Source organism: Ictalurus punctatus, chromosome 12 (genome assembly GCF_001660625.3).
Source record: "Ictalurus punctatus breed USDA103 chromosome 12, Coco_2.0, whole genome shotgun sequence".
Classification (NCBI taxonomy): domain Eukaryota; kingdom Metazoa; phylum Chordata; class Actinopteri; order Siluriformes; family Ictaluridae; genus Ictalurus; species Ictalurus punctatus.
The window spans coordinates 27,395,915-27,414,045 of record NC_030427.2 but is presented as its reverse complement, the minus strand read 5'-3'; the positions used below and the strand labels follow the sequence as shown (position 1 = coordinate 27,414,045).

The following is an 18,131-nucleotide window of genomic DNA, read 5'->3' as shown; positions in this document are numbered from 1 at the left end:
ATGTGCCAAGCACGCTCCAGACACAGCTCATTTGCATTTAGTGACTCCAAAAAAAAAACTCCATAAAAATTCAAGTACACAGACAGCTGGGAACACGAAATGAACGATGAGGGCAAACGTGAATGTCAGACGTGGAAATGATTTTCACTCACATCTACGGCGATAAAAATATTCAATAATACATCGAGTTAGAGTTTTACAGTATACGGTATACAGTAGAACGGCATAGCGTTCTCCAAAGCCTCGGTGCGACACTCCAGAGGTCACAGGTTTTTCCAAAATGACAGGATTTTCATGAATATCTAATTTCTCGTGCGAACGCTCGTGTGAATGATTTACGAATAAATCCGTTCCTATCCAGCTTGATAGATGAGGCCTGTCGATTCCAATTTATCACTTCCCAGTTGGAACAGATACTTACCTATCCTCTTATTCTCATAAGAAGTTCTTTTTCATAACAGTGTTTTCTTTAATGATGCCCACAAAACTCGCAGGCACAGGCCCACAAAAATAAAGCTCACAGAAAGCTGAAAATGACTAAACAGGTGAAAGGGAGGCTCTTAAATCTCCCACTAATGCAGCTCAGCCATCGCAGCTTGTCGGCTACCGTAGACTTACACTAAACACACGTTCTCTTATAGGGTGCCATTACTTTTGTCATAATCGAATGGTTATGATGATCTTACATATCTTAATTTACGATTTCTTTTCTGAACTAACTAGGATTTCATAAATATCACATCTTGTGTAAATGCTCCTACGAACAATTTTTGATTAGATTTGTTTGTATACGTTTTAATAAATGAAGCCCACACTGTGTAATGGTTATTTAAGTCTATCGATTGTGTCCATTCTTTTAAAGAGTGTCATTAATTCTAGAGTTAGCTCAAAATGAACGGCAACAAGGAAACTGTGTAGTTGCCAAATATACAGAATGTTTGCACACGTGAAATCCTTTCATTATCATTATCATTTCATCGCTATTGAAAAACTGAGATTTCAGGTTATAGATACTTTATATATATATATATATATATATATATATATATATAAATAAAACCCCTCCCCCTACCAACCTCCCACCCCACCCTGGTCCCCCCACGAACACCCCTGTGGTCAATAGAATATAAATTCACATATCCAAAAATTTTTTTAAATAAATAAATAAAAATACACACAATTAAAAAAATAAAAATAAATACAATAATCAAGTATAATCATAGACTAAACTTTTAATTATACTCCCCACTGCGCCTCCTCGAGAGTCCCCCAAAAACGCCAAATAACTGCTCCATTTCTTCCTGAAGGATTTCCCAACTCCAATCCTTCTGCTCGACCCCTCCTCAAAGGCAGCCACCCTCCCCATCTCCACACACCACTCTGGGAAGGCTATAGATACTTTAAAAAATGCATAACACTCATTAACAATACCATTATCCACAATAAATAAAAGAATACCTGTTTAAAAACGTGTTGGAATTGAATTCACAATTATACTGCGCATACTAAAGCTGTCTTGTGGCTGGTGGTTCAGGAGCTCCTGTGAGAATTAATAATATCATGAATTCTGATAAGTACCGGACTCACTCGTCCTAAATCTGCTTGCCTCTGCCAGTAGATTAAGACGTGGTCATACATTAATCTCCACAAGATAATGAGCCCAGAGATACTTCCAACTCAACACAGATAATGATTACGGGACACAAAATCAATATTTTGTAATGACCATCTCGGCCTCCGTAATTGAGCCCTGTGGTCTGAATTGAAGAAGGACGCCCATGGGCACAGACCTAAGGATATGTAGAGTTCGCGACCGTCTACAAGTTACTCTCACAGAGAGAGAGGCTTCAGTGAGATTAGATATGTCATTTGAGTTTAAATGAAACAATATGACAACAATATCTCCTACTATTGAGTTTAAAACATCACTAATTTTCATAAAGGGTGCCAAAAATTATGGAGTCGGCAGTATGTCAGGATAATTCCAATTTGGTCTAAATTATTTTACACTTTATGAAACGTCAATTTTCGTCCGTCAGAGGTAGAGATGTAAGGGAATGAAAAGTTCACATCACGATTATCGTGACTATCAGCGCTATCAGTATTATCACTGTACTGTTAAAATGTGCTGAAAATGTACAAAAAGTACTGATACACACACTGAAATCATTCACACAGGTTTTATATTTGACCGTGGCACCGCCCCCCAGCGCCGTTTTGCTTTTTTATAGTAATAAAAATCGTTTAATTCGGTTAGGGGACATGGCGGAAGGCAGTGACGGCGCTCGGGAGAATTTCCAGCAGTCCAAGAGGTTTTGTGACTGTAAGTCATTCTCTTCAAAATTTCTCTACAAAAATTGTGGTATATTTTGTGTATGAGCCCATTCGGTAGCGAAATACATGCCAAATTTTACACGTGATTTGATAGTTTATTTTATTAAATATCAAAAATCTGAAAAGTGTGCATTATAGCTGACACCTACATGAACGCTTTCAGTTGCTTGTGTGACTGTAAGTCATTCTCTTCAAATGCTATTGAGGCTAGAAAGGTGTATAACGATGTCGTATGTAACTTTAGAGATGGTCCCTTAATCCCAAATATCCAACATCTAATGTCAAGCCAACTGTATGCCAGTCTTTCCCCCTTGCTTTTAATGAATGCTGTGTGGCCGTGCGCATTTCACTTTCGCTTTAGCGTCAATTGCTTTAATGGTGGGTTCATTATTATTCTTAATGAAAAACACAATAATAACAAAACAGTACAATCAGTCGGCTCGCCTCACTCTTCCTGTCAGTCGGCTCGCCTCACTCTTCCTCTCAGTCGGCTCGACTCAATCTTCCTCTCACTCGGCTCGACTCACTCTTCCTGTCAGTCGGCTCGCCTCACTCTTCCTCTCAGTCGGCTCGACTCAATCTTCCTCTCACTCGGCTCGACTCACTCTTCCTGTCAGTCGGCTCGCCTCACTCTTCCTCTCAGTCGGCTCGACTCAATCTTCCTCTCACTCGGCTCGACTCACTCTTCCTGTCAGTCGGGTCGACTCAATCTTCCTCTCACTTGACTCGCCTCACTCTTCCTGTCAGTCGGCTCGACTCAATCTTCCTCTCACTCGGCTCGACTCACTCTTCCTGTCAGTCGGCTCGACTCAATCTTCCTCTCACTCGGCTCGACTCACTCTTCCTGTCAGTCGGGTCGACTCAATCTTCCTCTCACTTGACTCGCCTCACTCTTCCTGTCAGTCGGCTCGACTCAATCTTCCTCTCACTCGGCTCGACTCACTCTTCCTGTCAGTCGGCTCGACTCAATCTTCCTCTCACTCGGCTCGCCTCACTCTTCCTGTCAGTCGGGTCGACTCAATCTTCCTGTCACTTGACTCGCCTCACTCTTCCTGTCAGTCGGCTTAACTCAATCTTCCTCTCACTCGGCTCGACTCACTCTTCCTGTCATTCGGCTCGACTCACTCTTCCTGCCAGTTGGCTTGCCTCACTCTTCCTGTCAGTCGGCTCACCTCACTCTTCCTCTCACTCGGCTCGACTCACTCTTCCTGTCACTTATCTCGCCTCACTCTTCCTCTCACTCGGCTCGACTCACTCTTCCTGTCAGTTGGCTCGCCTCACTCTTCCTCTCAGTCGGCTTAACTCACTCTTCCTGTCAGTTGGCTCGCCTCACTCTTCCTGTCACTCGGCTCGACTCACTCTTCCTGTCAGTTGGCTCGCCTCACTCTTCCTCTCAGTTGGCTCGCCTCACTCTTCCTTTCAGTCGGCTCGCCTCACTCTTCCTGTCAGTCGGCTCGACTCACTCTTCCTGTCAGTCGACTCGCCTCTCTATTCCTGTCTGTCAGCTCGACTCACTCTTCCTGTCATTTGGCTCGACTCACTCTTCCTGTCAGTTGGCTCGCCTCACTCTTCCTCTCACTCGGCTCGACTCACTCTTCCTGTCAGTTGGCTCGCCTCACTCTTCCTCTCAGTCGGCTTAACTCACTCTTCCTGTCAGTTGGCTCGCCTCACTCTTCCTGTCTGTCGGCTCGACTCACTCTTCCTGTCATTTGGCTCGACTCACTCTTCCTGTCAGTCGGCTCGCCTCACTCTTCCTCTCACTCGGCTCGACTCACTCTTCCAGTCAGTCGGCTTGACTCACTCTTCCTGTCACTCGGCTCGCCTCACTCTTCCTGTCAGTCGGCTCGCCTCACTCTTCCTGTCACTCGGCTCGACTCAATCTTCCTCTCACTTGGCTCGACTCACTCTTCCTCTCACGCGGCTCGACTCACTCTTCCTGTCAGTCGGCTCGACTCACTCTTCCTGTCAGTCGGCTCGCCTCACTCTTCCTGTCAGTCGGCTCGACTCACTCTTCCTGTCAGTAGACTCGCCTCTCTATTCCTGTCTGTCAGCTCGCCTCACTCTTCCTGTCATTTGGCTCGACTCACTCTTCCTGTCATTTGGCTCGACTCACTCTTCCTGTCACTTATCTCGCCTAACTCTTCCTGTCAGTCGGCTCACCTCACTCTTCCTCTCACTCGGCTCGACTCACTCTTCCTGTCACTTATCTCGCCTCACTCTTCCTGTCAGTCGGCTCGACTCACTCTTCCTCTCACTCGGCTCGACTCACTCTTCCTGTCATTCGGCTCGCCTCACTCTTCCTGTCAGTCGGCTCGCCTCACTCTTCCTCTCACTCGGCTCGACTCACTCTTTCTGTCACTCGGCTTGACTCACTGTTCCAGTCAGTCGGCTTGACTCACTCTTCCTGTCACTCGGCTCGCCTCACTCTTCCTGTCAGTCGGCTCGCCTCACTCTTCCTGTCACTCGGCTCGACTCACTCTTCCTGTCAGTCGGCTCGCCTCACTCTTCCTGTCAGTCGGCTCGCCTCACTCTTCCTGTCACTCGGCTCGCCTCACTCTTCCTCTCACTTGGCTCGACTCACTCTTCCTCTCACTCGGCTCGACTCACTCTTCCTGTCAGTCAGCTCACTTCACTCTCGTTTCGTGATAAATGAAATCTGAATCCTACTGATTTGTGCTGATTCATTCGGCTCATGCTGAATTGAGCAGATGCGTTCAGTTTTTAATTGTAGCGTGCGTTTTCATGCAAAAAAAAAAACAACAACAATGTTGCATGCTGCTCCTGCATCAGACTCATGCTGGGTGTAGGTGGACAGCATTTACCGCAAGTTTTACAAATCACGATAATTGCACATGGTTTTAATAATAATTAAATGTGACATGGTAATATTAACCGTCGGGAATTTTATCGTGGTTTATCATGTAACCGTTTCATCCCTAATCAGAGGCTCACAGTCGGTGCGTCTTGACGCTAAGCCCGCTGTGTACTTGTGCTCCTGCGCTGAGAGGTGTGCATCATGCCGGAGCATTCTTTCATACGGTATCTAAATTTGTCCCCCAGTAGACTCGGCTTTGTCAGTTCATCTACATCCTGCTGGGGTCCACAGCTATCTGTCGAGTGCGTGGATGCTGGGAAATGAGACTGGGATGTCAGGGCTACTTATTAGCACGTCAGTCAAAGGAGCAACTTCATTCTTCATGCTGCCTCCTCACATTAGGTTTCTGATGAGACAAAGCCTGATCGATTCGCAGCTCTTCTCTGTAGGGGTGAGGCCTCCATGATCTTTTGAGTCACCAGTGACGGGGAGAAGAGATTGATGTCACCACGGACAACCGAGTACAAGAAGCATGCAGCTAACTACAGAATCAAAGGCATCCTTCCAAAGATTGTATAAAAAGAATACAGTGTGCTGTAAAATAAACTTTATAGACGATGATTCAATGTAAATCTTTTTTTTTTTTACGAAATGGAGAAATTACTTACCTTTCCTCTCATTCTCATAATTAAAAATAATAATAATAGTACGCATTACTGACATCCCAAAAGTTCCCTGCTTTCTACATTCTCTGCTCTGAGGAAGAGAAATAGTAGACTGTATTTTTTAAATTAATTTCCTATAGCTTCATCCGGCCCATGATCATCTAAATGAATTTTAAATGGTGCAATATGAGCAGCTGGAATGGATAAACCACATTAAAGCAGCAGCTCCACTGAGAATCGGTTAAATAATTCACTTTAATCCTTAAATGCATGGGCGTTCCACCAGCTATTCATAACCAACTCGGGTCATTAGAGGGCTTGGCACTTAGAATCCCTTTCAAAAGTATTGGAACAGCAATGCCAATTGTACTGTTTTTGCTATACACTCAAGACATTTGGGTTTGTGATCAAAAGAGGAATATGAGACGATAGATACGAAACTTAGCTTACTTTTCACTTATATTCACTAACACCAGTCTGGTGAGCTATGCCGTTATTTATAAACCAAGAAAAAAGTTGGCTAGGTCCTTGCCTTGAAAGATAGGAGAAAGATACAAGGATACAGTAGTTACTCACAATGAATGTACATTCATGTCCATAAGTATTTGGACAGTGACACAATTTTTGTCATATTTGCCTCTGTACACCACCTCAGTGGATTTGAAATGAAGCAATCAAGATGGGATCGAAGTCTAGACTTTCAGCTTTAATTCACGGGGTTTAACAGAAATGTTGCATTCACTGTTTATTAATAACAGCCATTTTTTTTTACAGAGTCCCTCCATTTTCATGTGCTCAAAAGTAATTGGACAAACTAACGTAATTATAAATATCAGTATCATTTTTAATACTTGCATGCAAATCCTTTGAAGTCAGTGTCTGCCTGATGTCTGGAACCCATAGATATCTCCAAACGCTGAGTTTCCTCCCTTGAGATGCTTTGCTAGGCCTTTACTGCAGCCACCTTTGGTTGTTGATTGTTTGAGAGTCTTTCTGCCTTCACGTTTATCTTCGGTAAGTGAAAAGCATGCAGAATTGGGTTGAGGTCAGGTGACTGACCATTTCTTTGCCTTAAGAAGCCCTTGGGTTGCTTTTGTGGTATGTTTTTTTTGTGGTATGTCATTGTCTATCTGTACTATGAAGCGCCGTCCTATCAGTTTTGTGGCATTTGAATGAATCTGAGCAGAAAGTAAAGCTCTATATGCTTCAGAGTTCATCCTGCTACTTTTATCAGCAGTCACATCATCAATAAACACCAGTGACCAACTTCCATTGGCAGCCGTACATGCCCATGCCACAACACTTCCTCCACCACGTCTGACAGACGATGTGGTATACTTTGGATCATGAGCCTTATCCTTCCTTCCCATCCTCTTCTTTTCCCATCATTCTTGTACAAGAATATTTTATTTTATTTAATCTGTCCAAGGAATCTTGTTCCAGAACTGGTCCGGCTTTTATTTTTAGAGTTGTTGTTTTGTTTTGTTTATTTATTTATTTTAGTCTAATCTGGTCTTTCTGTTCTTGAGTGTTACCACTGGTTTACATCTTGAAGTAAACTCTCTGTATTTACATTCTTGAACGCATCTCTTGATTGTAGACTTTGACAATGATTCACTACCTCCCGTTCTTCACTCGGCTAGATGTTGTGAAGGAGCTCTTCTTCACCAAATGATACATTTATAAATTTCTGTAAAGCTGCTTTGTGACAATATTCACTGAAATAAAAATTGAATTGAACCGAACCGAGGAAAGAATTCTGCACTCGTCCACTTTAGTTGTCTTCCGTGGTTTTCCAGGCCTTTTGGTGTTGCTGAGCTCGCCAGTGCATTCCTTCTTTTTAAGAATGTACCAAATTGTTGAATTGGCCACTCCTAAAGTACCGAGAGTTCCCATGAGCAGCTACCAAATGCAATTCCAACGCTTGGAATCAACTACAGACCGTCTATCTCCTTAATTTGACATGAGATAATGAGGAAACAGGCCACGCCTAGCCACGAAACTGCTCATCGGTCAACTGTCCGATTACTTTCGAGCTTGGGAAAATGGAGGGACTCTGCAAAACGGTAAATTTGGTATTATTTTTAAACCCTTTCTATTAAAGCTGAAAGGCTACTTGTGAAAGTACACGTCGGAAACATCTTGATTACGTCATTTCACATCCATTGTAGTGGTGTACAGAGACAAAATTTTCAAACACTGTGTCGCTGTCCAAATACTTATGCACAAATCAGAACAGAGGAAATAAGGTCACGTTTAGGTGGTGACCCAAGGATTGCAAGTGAGGATTAACCTATTATATTGGCCATCCACCTTATTAATATCCTGTGAAGAGTTTGCAACAAAGGCATTGTGCTTTAGCAGAAGCTGTGCAGCCAGTAGAAACACATACAGGCAAACAGAGATGAGCTGAGTTGAAATGATAAGAGTGTCACCCTTTTGAGTTGCCGAATAAGAGTTGGAGTATGTGATTCACACATTTGATGGCCCTCAAACCCCCTTTGCTGTACAAAATGAAACAAAAATACGATTCGTGCTCTCGGAACAATGGCGAATGAGTCATCTCTCCGAGTCAAATGCTACTGTGATTCGTCCTCTTGTTCCACATGCCGTAGCGGGGCTCTTCTATTGACACTTGAATAGAAGTCAAGTACTCTGCAAATGCAAACAAGGCAGTCGTGATGAAATTCAAAGTTTTCACACACAACAAAAGACAGCACATCACGGTGAAATGTCTGGTTTTAATTTGTCGACTGGAGTTCTGTGAGATCATTCAGTTGCACAAAGGCTCCTTGATATAAATGTTTTGCTAATATTTGGGACTGTTTTAAAGCTTTTAGCGCCAACTGGTCTCTCATTTATTAAAGGGGGAAGAAAAAAAACTATTTGTTGAGTACACTGCATTCCCAGGAACGGTCTGTGTGTCTGAAGATTTTATTCAAAGGATTCGATTTACCTGTAATCATGTCTGTGTCGTCGTAAATTAGTCAAATCATTGTCTGTTGTGCTCAGGTGTTCGACGGCAGCCTGGTTTTCTTCAATAAGACGACGTGCTGCTTTGTAATGTATTGTGACAATGTGGGGAATTGATTTGTCAATTGTGTACGCTTGAGACCTAATATTTTAGTTTTCTCTCCTACTGGTAGTTTAGTACTTTTCTGATATTTTACAAACTTTAAGACTTATGGTCCATGTCCATCATTTTTAATGAGATAGACAGACAGTAATGTGCTCTCGGTGACTCTGACCGTGGAACGGTTGTTGGTTGTTGGTGCCAGATGGGCTGGTGTGAGCAGTTAAATAAATCGCTGGTTTCCTCAGATTTTCTCACATAGCGGTCTCTAGAGTTTACACGGAAGAGTGTGAGAAACAAAAAGCATTACCCAGTACGACTCAAAAACATCGCGCACCTGCACGTTCTATTTATGGAACTCGTTTTGCTGCCAATATTGCAATAGTTCACAGTTGCAGCCCATGCCCGGTGTATTTACTGCCCTGCACTCATCTCACACTGTTCTGTATTTGCACTTTATGTAGTCTTGGGTACTGTTGCACCATGGTCCCGGAGAAATGACATTTCGTTCCAATGTATACAAGGTATATAGAGGAATGACAATAAAACCCACTCGGCTTGACTTGAGAGGCAGTTCTATGGATGAAAATGTGTTGGTCATGAGTGAGGTCTGAACTGAATGGCCAGACTGGTGCAAAATGGTAAATGGTGCACTTATATAGCTGTGTATAAACACTGTGTCTCATTCACACACACCAATGGTAGCAGAGCTGCCATGCAAGGCGCCATCGGGAGCAACTTGGGGTTCAGTGTCTTGCCCAAGGACACTTCGGCATGTGGAGTCATATGGGCTGGGAATCAAACCACCAACCCTACAATTAGTGGACCACCCGCTCTACCACCTGATCCACAGCTGCCCAAGCTGACAGGAAGGTTATAGTCACTCAAATAAGCACTCTTCCAAACGTGGTAAGCGGTAAAGCATCTCCGAACACAAATCATGTCAAACCCTGAGGTGGATGGGCTTCAGACCTCATCAGGTTCCACTCCTGTTACCAAGAACAGGAATCTGAGGCTACAGTGGGTTTCAATGAAACTTTTTCATGTCAACACCGAGATTGTCACTGCAGGTCTTTCCAATCCCGAGAGATTTGCACAGTCAGAAACTGCACAATGTTTAAAACGTGGGCGCCTGTGGATCAGGTGGTAGAGCGGGTTGTCCGCTAATCGTAGGGTTGGCGGTTCGATTCCTGGCCCACGTGACTCCACATGACAAAGTGTCCTTGGGCAAGACCCCAAATTGCTCCCGATGGCAAGCTAGCGCCTTGCATGGCAGCTCTGCTACCAATGGTGTGCAAGTGTGTGTGTGTGTGAATGAGAACCAGTGCAAAGCGCTTTGTAGAACCGGTAAGGTTAAAAAAGCGCTATATAAGTGCATTAAAGCGTTTTATCTATTAAATATAAGCAGGTAAAGTGCAGACTGTCATGAAATAGAGCATCACAATGGTAAATTCAAGTAGTTACGTTACAAAATGGAAACCCTGAACCCAAAGCTTGTTATTATAGCACACAGATTTTTATGTGTAATGTTATGAGTTCATCTAAAGCATACTGAACATTGAAGTTGTGTCAACTATATCAACAAAATTGTCTGCTGGCTAATAAGGTTTTCCCCTTCAGGAACTCGTATAATTGAGTTAAAAGAAAAGAGGCATTATTGATTTGCACTTTAGTTTTGCATGCGTGGAGAATGGTAAGTGCCTCCTGAGAATAGATTTAACTTAGATACTGGAAGATAACTATTTTTTCCAGGAAGATAATTATGCTCAAGAAGGAACCATTGCTTTTTTGTGTCTCGCGCTTTTATAGATGAAGGGGAAAAAAAAAAGAACAAACCCGATCGAGAAAGACAGAGCAATCATTCGGAGCAATCAATATAATGTATAATTACATGTTCTTAATGTCTACAGACACTACATAAATCACAATGAGTCAGTTCTGTCCTTCCTCATAAACAGCCTGTCATTTTGGTGAGCCGTCCTCCTGGATGTGGAACTGCCGGTTGGGTTTGTTGGACTCTAGCATCAGCTCGTAAAGCTGGCCGATCTGTTCTTCCTGAAAGTCTCTGAGCTGCTGCTCGGACAGGTCAGCACCGAACGCCATCTTTCCTCTTCCTGCTGTCTCGAGCACCTGCGTCTGTAGGGTGTCTCTGTAGGCCTACAGCCCCAAGAAGACACGTAGATCAGATCAGAGAAAGACAACACACACGAAACATGTTATTCATATACATACTGTATGTACTAGATGAATTTATGGAGTAATAGGGAAAAAATACATGAAAAAAAACACGTTAACCTATTCCTGTACCAAAATGTGGGCGGAGCCTTTTTTTGCACCTTTTTTCCAGGCTTTGAAATGAAATTGACTTAGTATATTTACTAAAATTGTTTATAATTATCTATAACACAGCGGTTTTGAATTCTCAAATCTGATTGGTCAGTAGGTGTCATCTGCAGGGACTATGGCAGATGCTCCGTACCAACTGATTTACTGTCCTGAAACCTTTCTATCATAGCCAGCATTAACTTTTACAGCAAGGTGTGCTACAGAAGCTCTTCTGTGAGACTGGACCAGACGGGCTAGCCTTCGCTTCCCACACGCATCAATGAGCCTTGCGCACCCACGACTTTGTCCTTCCTTGGACCACTTTTGGTAGGTAACCACTGGAACACCCCTCAAGACCTGTGGTTTTGGAGGTGTTCTGACCCAGTCGTCTAGCCGTCACAATTTGTCCCTTGTCGAAGTCGCTCAGATCCTTACACTCGCCCATTTTTCCTGCTTCCAACACGTCAACTTCGAGAACTGACTGTTCACCTGCTGCCTAATAAATAAATCCCAACCCTTGAGAGGTGCCCCTGTAATGAGATAATCAATGTTATTCACGTCACCTGTCAGTGGTTTTAAAGTTAGGGCTGATCGGTGTATGAACCAAGAAAAAAAACTGTCTGGGTCCTTGCCTTAATGGTATATAGTAGATGCTCCATATAAACGTATTTATTTATTAATTTTTTTTATTAAACTAATCATTTATTTCAGTCTTTTCAGTCATGGGAAAGTGTTCAGGATGGAGGGTAATAACAGTAAGTAATTTGTTTCACGGACTTTCCACAGCATTTAATGTACTATGTGTAATACTTTTATTAATAAAGGAAAACGTTAACATCGGCATATTGCTGTGGTATATGAGGAATAAAACACTTTGCTGCCGTTATAAAGAGAGCGATAGAGGAAAAAAATAATCAACATCAGGTGGTAACAGTAACTCCTCTTCACCCCACCACCCTGTCGTTGATTATTCCCCTATTACAGCGCGCCTCCAAGTGTTTTATTCGTTAATTATATTCCTTACTATATTCTTAGAAGCAGAGGTCACATCAAGAACCTTTAGTTTGTACATGGGGTAAGCACTGCAAGTTCCATATATAGAACCCTATAATAGAAGGTATTAGAAAAGGGTCCAAGCAGAACCTTTTAGGAACTGGAGGAACTATTTTCCTAACAGTGTATAAAACTACACAAGTCCTTACCTGTCCCCCATCCGTGCGAACACACGTTTGTCTCTTCAGGACTTTGATAACTGACCAACCAGCGATTCGGAGGCACAGCCGAGCAAAAAGTCCCTTAAATAGAGGCATGAGTGACTTTCTTGTACTCAACCAAAAAGTATGTCATGTTCTCCAATTATTTTTTCGCCTCGGTTAGCTTTTCGCTCCGTCACTCTGTATTACGCGTAGAATACGTGTAACGCATGCTAACTGCGTCCGCACACAGAACACAGACGCACAAGGACAGAGTGGTATTGATTTAAAAGATTTGAAAAGATCTCAAAGATTCCGTATTTATTTATCTGTTCACTTCAACGGTAGGAAAAGTTTCCGGCACCCACGAGCCGATGCCACAGTCGGAGCAATAATGGAGGTCAGAGCCCAGGTGTGACCCGTCTCTTTCACACCGCGTACCGAAATTGCTCTCGCAGTGCAGCAATTACTGACTCATACGACCGCACACTTCTTTTCACATCACAGAAAGTTCTTCTCCGTGTAGAAAAATGTCATCGTGGATTCTTCACCACCAGCTACGGTAGCGTACGATGAGCTCATTCATAAAAAAAAAAAAATTTATAAAAAATTTTTTAAAAAAAGGAAACCTTGAAATCATCCATCCACTCATTCATGAAATGTCGTGGAGATTTGGACGCAATTCAATTTCAGGAGCAAGGAGCCATTTGTCTGAGAGGCTTCCTTCCCTACATAATGTAATTACACTGAATGTTTGCCAAGAAGCTATATTTTAAGAATCACGAGGATTGTTCAACGGCGGGCTTTCTGGCGGCGTTCACGCGCTGAATATCAAGGTCTAGTGCTGGCAGTGATGTCATCAGTCTGGAGTAAACTGGCTTTCCCAAGGGCAAAGCACTTAAACAGGTCTGTTCAATAAATAAATAAAGAAATAAATAAATAAAAGTACCATCTACTGAAGTGACTGGTGGTACCTGCCTGCATAATGATGATCGATTCGCAATCAGTCTGGCCGTATACATTTTCCTCAGACCACTCAAATTTACTGTTTACTATTAAATCCATGGAAATGTAGGCGCACGTAACGGCCGGTAGTTTAAGTTCATGAGCGATTTTAGCGGTGTACGAACTGTGAGTTCAAAATCCCAGGTCTGCCATATGATAAGCTCTATATATCAGAGCGCAGGTCAATTCTCGACTCCGATTGGTCAGAAGGTCTTGATGAATAACAACAGCTCTGAGAGGAGTTCCAGCTCCAAAGCAAATTAGTAATGCGCTATTGTTTCTATAGTAACAGCTAATTCATCGGGAGTTTTATGGTATTCACGCCACATAACCTAAGACTGAGTCTCATAATAAAAATCTGTAATTTAATCATTGATATATAATTTATTTTTTTGAGAACAAATCTTACCAGTTTGAGCTGGAAGGAGGGGGCGGGGCTTCAGAGAGTGTTTGTTAATACTGGAGAGTTCCTGCACAAATGTTAACTGGCTTACTGGATTTTGGATTTCCAGCGTATTCCTACTTAAAATGTATTAAGGGTTTGGTATTTTTCCATCCAACCCCTCACGTGTCCCTCCTGCATTGCCTAGTTTGAATACCTCTGCTCCAAACAGACGTTTATGTAACATTCATGGAAGGAGTCTTCGGTGTCAGCGCCTTTTAACGTTCAACAAAAGTTCTCCACTATGGGAAAGTCCTACGGAAAGAGCTTGAAGTTTCCGGTGTCTTATTAACAAAAAGGCTGGTGAGGAAACGCCTGCTCGTAGCCGTTATAACGTAGCCGTTATAACGTAGGTGAAGCGTTGCTTACTTTCCATTATGTAACTATATAAATGGATATAAAGAGTACGACGATTGTCACATGTTGATCATCTTCCTCCACTTAGGCCCTGTTTACAGTAGTGTGCGTTCTCGTTTTAAAATGCCTGTCGTCTACAATACTCCGGCGAAGACTTTTGGAAACGTGGAAGACCCCGCTTTAGTTTGAAAACCCCGGGCTCGCGTTTCATGTGTGAACACACGAAAATGAAGGCGTGGCTCCGCCCACATTCTCCCCTTGATTGGGTCTTCTGGATCTTCGCGTATCCTTCCCTGATTCGTCAAGCCGCTACCGTATGACCGTTACGCGACATTGATCGTACACACAACAACACGGAGACTGAAACCGCGAGCTTTGCTGGCTTCGTCGTCATTCTTAGCAGCCGTTGTGCAGTTCGATTCTGTATTTTATAAAACTGCAACTGCTACATGCGCAAGAAGCGAGCGATGATCATAGCGAGCCAAGTCATTTCAAGTGGCGTAAGCCCTACATGGACCGCCGGTTTGGACTACTAACCAACTTCCTGTTTACACTTGTATGCGCACACCCAGTGTGCACGAATGGTCATGTGACATGCGTTGTCGGTTGTGTAGTGTGGACGGAGATCGTTTCTGAAACGCGGTGGAAACGCCAGTGCGGAGGAGGATCTTTTTCATTTTAAAACGCCGTTTTCACACGAGAACCCACTAGTGTAAACAGGGCCTAAGCTTTCTGAAAGAACAGACTGCGGAGCAGACGTGACATTGTTTTGCCATCCAAACCGCAACTACATCTTTCGAATCAACCACACATGACTCGAGTCTGACACATACGATTTAGAGAGCAAACAATCAGCTAATGTGTCTTTCCAATTAAATCCACTGTTTGCTAGTCCATGCATGAAGACGTACGGCTATACAGACTATTACATAAATGTTCGTCAGAGGTCATCTATTTGTACATTCTGACAGAGTATACTGAGCTCCAGACCTCCTGACAGTCATTTCGTAGCTACACACAGTTTGAATTTTTGCAAAAGGATATTTTAAGCTCCGGACATCACTGACAGCCATAATGAGTCCACTTATAGCAATGTTGTTTGTCAATGACCTGAAGCAGTAACATCACCCCGTTCCATTTGATGTGAACTTATGCATTAGTGAGCAAGAAGTCGATTTCTCTCATGTCTTCATTTTCCTTACACTTCTTCCTCACTCCACTTCTACGACCATCTCTCTCTCTCTCTCTTTCCCCTTTCTCTTTTTTCCTCTCGAGGGAAAGCTTGTCTGGTGCAATGTGGCCGATTTATTAGGCGGGGAGATCTCCCATGGGCCTTCTGCAGTAATTGGATTAGAGCAAACACTCAGTGCTCCTAATCGCATTTGGAGACTCGCTCACCGTCGGTTCCTGGCTCCAGCACCGCCCTTCCGGACCTTTTCCCCCCCTACTTTTTTTCCCTCTCGCGGCGTGCTTTGGAAGGCGAGACGGAGTACCGAATCGCCCACTTCTTCACGAACGGAGAGGAGTGGCCACTCCAGCAAGCTCTTACTTACAATTATGCACGCACGGTGTACGTTCTCTTCCAGTGACCACCTCTGGATATTACACACAGCACGCCAGTGTGTGTTTTTTCTGTAAACACATTAAACTACATTGAATTTTCAAAACAGTTTCCCCCCAAACTCAGCTGTTTTCTATATACAGTAGAACCATGAAATTTCACATGTGCGTTCATATCCCTAATTAACAGCTTACTCCAGAAGGAATTTCCCCCAACACGTTGATAACTGCGGGACTGATGTTGATTGGACACTGAAATAACAACGGCCAAAAAAAAAAAATCAGCCGACAAGCTTTGAAATCCTCAAAGCGCATAAATATTTTAATTCCATCATAATCCCAAGATTACACACCGAGACGAAGCGTCGTTTGCGTAGATAAACGCGAACGAAAATTGCATTCTAGAGGATGTTAAACACTGTGTCTGAATCCCCGAGTAAGCGCGAGTGACAGAGGAATCGTTTGTGTCGGTGAATACTCTCAGGCAGATTGACCTAGGCAGCTGTTTATGTTGAAACTAATGGAGGAAATGGAGTGGGAACGAGACAGATCTTCGGACGCCGTCGGAGTCCTTAGATGAACGTTAGTACGCAAAGGCAATCTGGATCTGTAAATGGCATCTACGGCACGTCATCCCGTCAGGATGTAGCAATAAAAATGTCACAACTCAACAGAAAGTTGATTCATTTTCCTGCTTTCGTCCACTGCGCTATCTGAAGCTTAGCAACTCTGAACAAGGCTTGAAGCTCCGCCCACTTCGAATCACGTCATGTCACATATCCCTGAAAAGCTTGTTTCCTAATATACGTCAGACTACGTGTCATTATGACAGTCATGACATGTCCATTTCCATATAAACCGAACTAACTAGAGAGAAATCGCATTCAACCACGCTGTATTTATCAAGGTTTCTTCCTCATTCTGAACCAAACACCTCTCCACGTTTCTACGTGATTTTAAGTCAGATTTTATTACCGTGATTATAAAAACGACCAAAAACATTTTCCATAACAGCCTGTGGTGTGTTTTTTTCTTGTTGTTTCTTTCTTTTTTCTTTTCTTGCTTAAACAATAAAGAGAAATGATTTTCCAACAACCTTTTCTGTAAACCCATCTTCACCGTGACATGAACATTTATGCAATGTATGCGCATTTTTATTTAAAAAAAAAAAAAAAACAGAATTATTTAGGCGAAGCCTCTTCAAAGGTTTGCATGCATAAATGTCAAATTTGTAAGCGGAGATTGTTTAGGCTCAGTGATAATATATAGATATGACAATCGCCTGCAGTGTCTCGTCTTAAACAGCCCATAATAACCAGGTCTCCAGGACAAGTTTGGTGATTTGCTCGTTCTTCGTTTCTCTTCTCTTAACACACCTGTACAGGACTGAGTAGGTGTGTGTGAGAGGTAAAACCACCAGGCTGATCAGAACCGACGTTACGAGGTTACCGTCTACATGGAGTTTTTGCATTCTTCTTAAAAAACATGTTTTGGGGGTTTAGTCGGTGACTATAAAACACCTGTGTGGCGTCCCACCCGGGATGCGTTCCCACCTGACACCCAGCGTTCCTGGGATAGACTTCCGGATGCACCAGGATAAAGCTCTTACTTAAAGATGAATGTTCAGAAGTGAATCAAACATGCAGACACCCAGTTTAGCAGGTTGTGTTATGTGGTGCAGGGCGCCACCATGTGGCGATACTGATAATGATTTTCATGATTTTACCTCCCATTCCTTCATGAAGTGCTGGGCTTGCTCTGGAGATGCAGATTTGTGTCTTCTGAATTCGTCCTTCACGTACTGATCACCGAGAGCCTTCAGATCAATGGGCATGAATCTGTGCAGCATGAGGATCCTCTTATACAGGGCTCGGACCCTGGACATGTGGGCTGGACTGGCCATAGCAAGGGGACAAATTAATGTCCTCTCTCCCTATTATATATATATATATATATGTGTGTGTGTGTGTGTCACACATACACGTTATGGTTTCAAGACGAATTACCACTCTACAGCATTGTTTTAACTCTACATTCACTTATAAAAAGCATATAAACCCGGCCATTTTAAAACATCGACTGTTTTAAAATGTAGACAAGAGCACGAACGAGTATGATACACAAACAGTGTCTCAAATCCAAATAACACACCCTACCATAAATAGTGCACTGGATACAATATAAAAGCCGTCATTTAACACCCTACAAAGTTCGCCTACGAAGGGAGTAAATGGATGGTTGTAATTCAGCCCACAACGTCCTTGTAAACCCGGAAGTAGCGCTTGGTTCTACGTTGGTGTTTGATCACAGCGCGCTTTCCTGTTGTTTACTGCCCTCTGCTGGCCGAAACACGAATTTCTAC

At 43.1% G+C, this 18,131-nt stretch overlaps 1 protein-coding gene across 1 annotated transcript; it reads right to left on the bottom strand.

The window, feature by feature from the left end:
- Positions 1 to 10,743: 10,743 nt before the first annotated feature.
- On the bottom strand, positions 10,744 to 18,028 carry sdhaf3 (succinate dehydrogenase complex assembly factor 3). Its single transcript, XM_017481071.3, has 2 exons — positions 17,496 to 18,028; positions 10,744 to 11,044 (listed from the first exon to the last, which is right to left on the bottom strand). Exons 1-2 carry the CDS (start codon positions 17,670 to 17,672, stop codon positions 10,850 to 10,852), a joined length of 372 nt encoding a protein of 123 aa, XP_017336560.1. The 5' UTR covers positions 17,673 to 18,028; the 3' UTR covers positions 10,744 to 10,849.
- Positions 18,029 to 18,131: the final 103 nt, after the last annotated feature.

Coding starts and splice junctions, on each gene's coding strand:
- sdhaf3 (XM_017481071.3), bottom strand. CDS start 17,672: ATGGCCAGTCCAGCCCACATGTCCAGGGTCCGAGCCCTGTATAAGAGG. Junction 11,045..17,495: donor ACTTCATGAAGGAATGGGAG/GTAAAATCATGA, acceptor TTGGGGCTGTAG/GCCTACAGAGACACCCTACA.